General features: G+C 47.1%; 2 protein-coding genes and 1 non-coding gene across 3 annotated transcripts; 1 reads left to right on the top strand and 2 right to left on the bottom strand.

Annotated features, from left to right (window-relative positions):
* Positions 1–225: 225 nt before the first annotated feature.
* LOC123058817 (SKP1-like protein 1) lies at positions 226–1,785 on the bottom strand. Its single transcript, XM_044481491.1, has 2 exons — positions 1,318–1,785; positions 226–577 (listed from the first exon to the last, which is right to left on the bottom strand). Exons 1-2 carry the CDS (start codon positions 1,672–1,674, stop codon positions 443–445), a joined length of 492 nt encoding a protein of 163 aa, XP_044337426.1. The 5' UTR covers positions 1,675–1,785; the 3' UTR covers positions 226–442.
* A 2,626-nt stretch (positions 1,786–4,411) lies between these two features.
* LOC123062687 (uncharacterized) lies at positions 4,412–8,463 on the bottom strand. The gene is made up of 3 exons (XM_044486324.1): positions 7,435–8,463; positions 6,593–6,747; positions 4,412–4,972 (listed from the first exon to the last, which is right to left on the bottom strand). The coding sequence occupies exons 1-3, from the start codon at positions 8,147–8,149 to the stop codon at positions 4,613–4,615; spliced, it is 1,230 nt and encodes a 409-aa protein (XP_044342259.1). The 5' UTR covers positions 8,150–8,463; the 3' UTR covers positions 4,412–4,612.
* TRNAP-CGG (transfer RNA proline (anticodon CGG)) lies at positions 6,854–6,925 on the top strand. Its single transcript has one exon. It is a non-coding gene; the product is annotated as a tRNA-Pro (tRNA).
* Positions 8,464–8,875: the final 412 nt, after the last annotated feature.

Genomic DNA, 8,875 nt, shown 5'->3' with positions numbered 1-8,875 from the left:
CAATATGATCCATGTCACAAACATTCACCTGTGGCTGGACGAGCTACCACTAGCACAAATCAGTGAGCGCAACATGGCCTATGTTGCAAACCGGTAGGTCGCGCTGAATGGTTGATCGGACGGTTGAGCATATAGGCATGTTAAGCAACTACATTATGATTTCACAATGGCTCAAGAGAAAATATTGATTGTATGAGTGCTTTAGGTGAGTGGGGAATGAAGCTTATGAAAATGATACGATGTTTGACAAGTGATGACCACTAACCACAATAGTTTTTTGTTCTCTCAAACATAACCACCTCATAGGGCCCAGAAATTAAAACCCATTACGACATAAAGAAGGGATCTCAAAGGTTGACATGATGAACAGTAAGCGTTCATTCAGTGTAGCTTAGACGCTCCTCTACTCAAATGCCCATTGGTTCTCCCTATGAATCTTCTCCTACTCCTCGAGCATGAAGTCGTTCTTCAGGTTGAACATCTTGCGTATCTCCTCCGTAGTTTTGCCCTTGATCATGTCGGTCATAGTCTGGGATATTAGGTTCACCAGTGCCTCGATGTTAAGATAGCATGCAGCCTAAGAGGGGGCAATAAGAACCACATAGTGTCACAGAAAAGCATTAATCTATAATGGCTATAGAACATGGATAATTAGATAGGTTGCCTTGCATTAAGATGTGTTACAAGATAATAAAACACAAAACAAGACGTAAAGTGACTGGTCGTTGTCAGAGAGAAGCATTCATATATGTAACATAATCATAAAAAAACATATATTGTTATGAGTGGCCCATTGTTTCGGCAAGTTAATCATATACAATTTACTTGCACAATGATAGTGCATCTAGTAAGTTCACACTGATCATAATAAAAAATTCCCAGGTTATGCATGACAACAATGTACATATATCAATGAAACATACAAACCACAAAAAGATGCCCTGACCTATTTACTATGATTGTGTATGGTTGGCCAATGTGTTAATACCCCATTCTAGGAAGGGTTGAGTTGAGTATGATTAATTTAGAAGATATGCTCGCCTTCTTATTTCCCGTCCTTAGTTTAGGAAAGTGGGAAGTTTTTCCTTTTATTTTAGGAATTTTGGACATCGCCAATAGAGCAAGATCATGTATAACCTAAACCTAATCTAATCGAATCGAAATGAATCGAGAATCTACCTTGATGATGATATGAGTATTCCACCCAAGCTAATATGCAAGACGTGCAAACCCAATCTAGATTTGAGTCCCTGACGGGGAACAAAAAGAAAAAATAGATCTAGAAAAAGGAGATTGTCGAACTAAAGGATATCATACCAGGATGATGTCGTAGAGGACGGTCGGGTTGACCTTGACGGACTCTACATCCCAGTTCTTGAGGTCCTCTGCTAGGGTGGCGTTAGCCGCGGTATCAGATGCAACGACACAGGTGGATCCACCGGCGGTAGCGCATGGCTTGGCATGGACGTGCTTGTAGCAGTACTCGATGACCTTGGAGAGGATCTTGGAATCGACGTTGGGGATTAGGATCTCGTTGTCGGCGCACTCATCCTCGATCATGTGGCGGATGGTCAGGGACTCCATGGCGACCGCCTCCTCGACCTCAAACTCATCACCATCTGAGGTCTTTAGCATGATCATCTTGATCTTCTTGGTGTCTCCCGTGACCGCCATCGCCTGGATCCGAGCTGGGGTTGGGGTGGAAGGGCTGGGGACCGATGAACCCTTAGCGAGAAGGGGAAACTCTAGTGGCGGCGGCGGAATAAGAAGATGGAAGCTTTGTTGCGTGGTGGGTTGGGTTGGGCTTCTGGGGTCCGTCCGGGTGAGGGTATTTACGTATTGGGGCAAGGCAGGTTGGGCAATGGGTGGATGGCTATATCTATCTATCATGCCTCCAAAGGAAAAAAGCCAAATAATACCAAACCAGACCAAATTTGGTACGAGTTCAACGAGACCAAATTTGGTACGAGTTCAACGAGACCAAAAAACTCATATTTTCCTATTTCGCGATGAAACAACTTTGGCATCTTTGGTTGGAACTGCTTCACCACCGTCACGGGTGTGGGCCCACCTTATAAGCCGGTCTACATGGCAAAGGTTTTCTTGTGACTATGATGTATGAGTGCAATATATGAATTGTTCAATACAAACCTTGAGGAGGACAGTGTGTTACCGATAACACTGGCAATGGGGATTACCCAAGCGGGTATTGGACTCCCATCCCCGCGACATCCTTCTCATGCCCGTCCCCAGCCCCATACTCGTCTGTGGTGATAAAAATATTCCTGTCCCCACCCCCGCCGAGTTTTTTTATCCCCATGGAGAAACCCATACAAGCAATCAACAACAACCTTTTATAGCATTTCAGTAGAAAACATAGCATTTCAGCACAATAAATAATATGTCGTGGCTAGGTTAGGGCTTTCTTGGGGCTTTTTTGTCAAAGGGATGGGATGAAAGGAGTTTTGGGTGGGTAAGGGCAGCAATTACATGGGGTCTACTAATTTTAAAGCCCACATATAAGGCCTTAATGGGTAAGGCGGGTAGCGGGCACAGGTAATGCTATCCCATCCCCATCCCCATCTTACGCGCGCTGAGTAAGGTATTTGACCAACCGGCTTCCCCGTAGGCATTAAAGCTAACCCATACCCGTCCCCTGATAGATTAATTACCCACAGGGACGCGGGTAACGGTTAACCATTGCCAGCTTGAGTTACCGAGGTAGGCCTCCTTCTCCTAAGTTGTGTGTTTTATTTCTACATTCCAATCTATACTATGCTTCTTGATATCAATAGTTTTTTTGTGGTAAATAAATAGGTTGTCGAGCAAGTGTTGATCATGCATGAAGAAACCTGCAAAGCAACTATTCCTGGATTGAGAAGCTAAGGAGCACGCATGGTCAATGAAATGCTGTTTTGAAGAATGCCTGACTGTTTTGCTTTTTGCGATTTTATTTTAGCGAGTGGGTGATTAATTGCTTATTTTCTTCCGCTGTGTACATTTGTGTTGCTCATGCTCGGACATCTCTGCTTCTTCACTGTCATTGACAACTAACTGCCGCCTCAAGGTGCCCTCTCCTTGTTTCATTCTCTTTTTTTTTTGAAAAGGAGTAAGACTCCCGACCTCTGCATCTGGGCGATGCATGCAGCCACTCTATTAATCATTCATAAAAACCTTACAGCTTGTTTCATTCATTATTGTTGCTTAATTGTCTGATCAGTGGTATGCTAGATGACGATGTTACACTGTCCTAAAAACTGCAGTTAAGGTCATATATACTTTGTTGCACTGTTATTCAAGTATTCAATCAGTTTTCAGACTGGATGCTGTTGTGGTGGCAGTGTTCCGCGTGGGGCTGGACATGAATCCCGGGCTGGCCGAGATGAAGAACGTCGTCGTCGTGCCCCATAGCGCTTCAGCTCCTTTCTGGTTTCGAAAGCTAGTGTATTAATACAGGCAGAAGCGAACAGTATCAATCAAAGAGTTGCTTGCTCGTGGTAAAATGATAATGTGGGCTGGATTCGTATCAAAGCTTGGGATTGGAATTGGAACCCCGTTGATTCTGCAAACATTTGAGCCAAGCCATACAACAAGAAATCGCATGTACTTATTTTGTTTCCTTTTTCTTTCTGGGCCAAGAGATGGCCCCAGCCTAGTGAAACTTTTGTTCAGCCATTAACTATAATAAGGCACTCTCTAATAGTAATAGTCCTTTGTGTGTTTCAAGGGTCAGAAGCAAATTGTACCACTACCAATCAATAGTTGCTCGGAGAGAAAAAAACACTCTAATCAACTCCCCCCGCCGTCTCATCATAATATAAGAGCGTTTTTGACATTACACTGGTGTTAAAAACGCTTTTATATTATGGGACGAAGGGAGTAGTAGATAGCTGAAGCAGAGCAAAAGCAGAGTTAATAAATGTCTTGTTTGAACTAGTGAAGTTGCACGCTTATAGTCAATGATGAATGCCAAAAAGAAACATAGGGAGTTAAAATTTGTATTTTAGAAGTGTGTTAGGTTCATGTTCTTTTTAACTCCTCAAATTCAAAGAATTAATGTTTAATTTGATGAATGAAAAAGACAGGTTCATGTCTTTTTGACTGGTGAGATTACTAAGTGGTCCCTTTGTTTAGCTGCTACCAGAACTAATCTTACCATAAACTCATTTTTCAGGTTGCCTGCCCTAGTCCATCACCGGATAAACTGATGATCTGTCAAACTGGCCAGGTTGAATGGTCTGCATCAGTCAAAATCGTGTCATATCAACAAAATGAACTTGTCAACCCAAAGAATCTCATCACCTTACAGATCGTAGATCACAGATCAGATCTGGATAGCCATGGCCTTGCGGGATCAGATCATTATCAATCCACCAACACCCAGAAACAGTGATTAAACTAAGCAGATCGGTAAAAAAAAACGCTGCCATTGCTATCACTCCAAATTTTCATTTCCCTTGCACACTTCGGAGTGATAAGATAGATATACACGCTCTCACCCAATAAACCCAAGAATTACATGGCTGCACTCCACACAAGAGAAAAGAAGAGGGCTGGTTGGCATTCACAATTTACGTGGCACGTAAATAATTTTTTTTGCTGGATCTAAAGCTTATGGGGATTTTACAAGTAGGTGCTCATATAGTCGTGTGGGGTTGTTGTGGATTATCGACGGGTTCGCGTCCTCCAGACGCTCCGCGAGCGACCTGAGCATGGAGACCAGATGCCGGGTGTTCTTGGTGCATCTGCACACCAGGTCGAGGTACTGCACGGCCTCCTGAGGCATGAGCCCGGTCATGAAGAAGGGGAAGAGCTTCGAGTGCGTCATCTCCATTGTGCCCATGGCCTCCGACGCCCATCCGGAGTTGGACTTGTCAGGAACATTCCCCTCCTCGCGCTGCATCCGCCGTACTGATTCCAATCGTGGGAGCATATCCTTCTCTTCCTCCTTGAAGTGCTCCTTGGTGTGATCCTGCCAGTGTTTGATTAATTTCAGATCCACACCAAGCATGAAAAAAAATTGTGATTGCTTATGTAATCATTTGATATATTATCCTAAAGAATCAATATATAACAAATATTTACAAGTTACTACTCCCTCCTTCCGAAAAAGCTTGTCTCTCAAATGGATGTATCTAGCATCAAGTTAGTGCTAGATACATCCATTTGAGAAACAAGCTTGGGACAAGTTTTTCCAGACAGAGGGAGTACCAGATAAGGATAATGTATAATGATCCTATCACAGGAGATCATTTCCAAATACTCCATATTTAGGTACACCTTTCACACTATTCTAGCATGCATGTACATCATTTCACTGTAACATTAACAACTACTCCCTCCATAACTTAATACAGTATAATAGTGTCAAAAAGACATCTTATATCAAGTTACGGAGGGAGTAACGAATAGATTGTAGAAGTTGTCGACCCTTCTAAGTTGGTTCTGAGCGAAGCCGTTGTTGTCTGCATACAACTTAATGCCAAGATACTGCATGGCAAATCAACGCGGCAAAGCATCCATGGAAGTGCTCCTGATGATTACATGTATGATCTTAGCAGTATGCTGAGCTACGTCAACTCCTTTCATCAGCTTGGTAGGCACATGTGGATACACCTAGCTGTAGTGAGAATAACAGCTAAAATCCAATGTCTTGCAAAGCAACTTTCTTAATTGCTTAGGCCAGGCTGCACTCTAGCTTCAGCCAGGCTGACTCTCCTCACAACTTTCCAGGCGCAAAACTCTAGTGCAGTGGTAGAGCTGTACGCAATGGTGGAGGATCCATATCCAATTCTCGAAGTTACGACACTAACCAGACCCTACATGTGCCACTGAAATCCTCAAAAGCAAATCATACAAGGTAAACAGGTCAGACCAGGCTGCACCCTGCTTTCGCCTAAGCTTTCCACTCACACAATAATAATGTGGTAATATGGTAGTAGAGCTGTATGCAACTGCCATGGTAGTGGGTCTGTGTCCAACTTGAACACTAAAATTAACCCTACAATACAATGTGCTGCTCAAACTATGAAGTTTTACAGAGCAAACAGGTTGGTAGTGGCCCTTATCCAGGGCCACATGATCTTCCAAAAGTGCAAGGGACAGTAGTGCAACACAACCAACTTTTCCATGGAAGAAGCAAGGAATCAGTATATTTTTTCTCGTGGGACTAGGTGAACTCTCATCATTGTACCTCACTTTCGGTTACTGCCTTTCTGAGAGTATATCTCTTGTCGGGTCATTAGCAAAAGGGGTACTGATTATGAGAGGATAACATCCACACCAACAAATTACTGGTGGCACTTTTGCCTGAAGGCAGTAGACAAGCCTTGCAAGTCACAAAAGGTGAAGCTTGCATATCAACCTCCGCGAAATGACTTTTCATATAGCACAATTCCAAAGCCACCTGCATATTCTTTCCGATATATGATACTGAAACATACTAGTAGCACAGTCCAAATACAAACTTGCAAGATCTCACAAGCAATGCAGAGTACAGAACAGTAAAGCTTTAAGCAGAATAAGCTAGATGAAACAGCCACCAAATGCAATTAGTGGTAACCACCAAATGCACAAGAGAGCATGTACGTACCTGCAACGCTTTGAGGCGGACGGAGAGGTTGACCAGCACTTCATAGAAGAGGGCGCTGCCCAGCTCCAGCGTCAGAAGCGTTTTTATATCCTCCTTGATTCCGTTCATCATGGGCAGGTGCTTCCCGTGCTGCTCCTGAACCTTATCGCACACCCCTGCGCATAAAATACTTTTAGGATCAGATTGGACTGCAGTTACTCAATCATATGGGCGTGATTAAACAACAGCTTAATTAAGCTCTTGGATCGAGGTTAACAACAAGGGCGTTTGGTCTAGTGGTATGATTCCCGCTTCGGGTGCGGGAGGTCGTGAGTTCGATTCTCGCAACGCCCCCATTTTTGCTTCTGTTTTGCACTTGGAAGGAAAATGACAAGGGCATTTTTCTATCAGTGGCTTCTGCTCTACTACACGACATCACTGTCTTTTGTTACCTTGTTCGTCTTTACCAATCGGATGAGAGAAAATGTCCATGTGCAGCTACAAAGGTAAAGCAACCAGAAGCATTTTGATCGACAAGGAACACAGTAGAGAAAGGAAAAGAGCGATCCCATCCCCATCCCTTCCTGTCACGGCAGATTCTGCAAATCCATGAGAATTCAGCAGCACGAGTACACGGCCGGCGCAAAGCAATTTATAGTAGGGACGCGGAGCAGTTGCCCACAGGCGGTGAATGCACCCGGAATGTCAAAAGGGACAGGGAAATGCAGAAGACGACACTGAGGGAACCGCCCAATTGGAAATGCACCTTATAGTACGTCAAACCCTCAGAAATCCTGAAGTTAGAGTAACAGAGAAGCTGAAATGCTGAAACGAATGGGGAATGGGATCGGGCTGAAATTGACCTGGGAACGAAGCCCTCTGGATGTCGGGGAACAGCACGCGCTCCTCCATCCTGGCGTGCTCCAGCATCACCTCCATGGCGTCGCCGTACCACTTGCCCAGCCTCCGCACCTCGGCTCCCTCCACCGCCACGCTCCGCCCCTTGCCGGCCTTCTTCGCCCCCTTCTTCACCATCTCCGCCAGCTTGGCGGCGACGCCCTCGAGGTGCCGCTCCGCGCTGCGGTGCTGCAGCCGCACCATCTCGGCCACCTCCTCGGCGGCCGCGGCGGCCAGCGAGGCGCGCGCGGCCGGCGGGCGGTCGGGCGGCGCGACGCGGGGCTTGCCCTCGAAGCGCGCGTCGACGTGGCGCAGCAGCTCGTCGGCGGCGCCGCAGAGCTCCGGGTCGGCGGCGGAGAGGCGGAGCACGGGGCGGCCGAGCGGGGCCGCCTCGGACGGCGTGAAGTGCACGGGCGCCGCCGCCTTGTACAGCAGCGCCACGCGGAGGCGCCACGCGACGGGGCAGCCGTCGGAGCCGTACACGCGGACCACGCCCCCCCGCTCGGCGTCGGCCTCCGGGTCGACGGAGACTGAGACCGAGGGGGATCTGGCGAGCGCGTACGGCGACACCGTGGTGGCGGCGGCGCTCCCGCCGCCGCCGGAGGCCGCGCTGGAGTGGGAGGGCGGGGAGCCGGCCGGCGACGGGCGGCGGCGGCGCGGGGAGGGGGAGCAATTGCCCATCGGGAGGCGGGCCGGGGAGAGGAAGGGTTTGGGGGGAGCTTACTCTGGGGGGAGGAGCCGGAGGGAGGGAGGTGGCGACTGGCGAGGGTTGGGGGAGTGTTGAGTCGCGCTGCGTCGGGCTGCGGGGCGAAGTTGGCGGAGGGGGGGAGGTGGGCCCCGGCTCGGGGGGGCGGCCGTTTTGGTGCTGTGTCTGTCTGGGTTTTGCGATGGGGAGGGAGGGCTGTCAAGAAGAAGAGGATGAAGAGGGATGACAGGGAATGCTGATTTGCTTCGGAGCAAAGTGTTTGGTGGTTTGGGTGCTGTTACTGGTGGACTGTTGCCCCTGTCTTTGGATTACTCGGTCTCGGATTTATAAGAACCATGTGCTGTGAGCAGATCTTCCTGTGAGGACCATGGTGAGATTTGAACGCGCTAAAAGACGCAATGTATCTTTTCCCATCAGGAATTTGTGCTCTTATCATAGGAGAGGAAACATTCTGGTATGTTTGTTCTGTTGATTTCTGAGGCGCGCATATGCTCGTACGACATCTTGCCAAGACTACAAACATGAAAGAATAATCCATGCTAACGATAACATGTGACAAATGAAGCGAAGAACAAAAATGGCGCAAAGCTCAAAATAAAGATGCCAAAAATCAGCCTTGCGTCATAAGAGATCCACACAAAGTGACTTCTTCGAACAAAATGTTCCCACGGAGTCGGTTGCTGATTCTCTAGTTTGGTACT

The sequence above is a fragment of the Triticum aestivum genome, chromosome 3A (assembly GCF_018294505.1).
Source record: "Triticum aestivum cultivar Chinese Spring chromosome 3A, IWGSC CS RefSeq v2.1, whole genome shotgun sequence".
In the NCBI taxonomy this organism is placed as follows: Eukaryota; Viridiplantae; Streptophyta; class Magnoliopsida; order Poales; family Poaceae; genus Triticum; species Triticum aestivum.
Note: the sequence above shows the minus strand (reverse complement) of the source record. Positions and strands in the feature narration are given on the sequence as shown.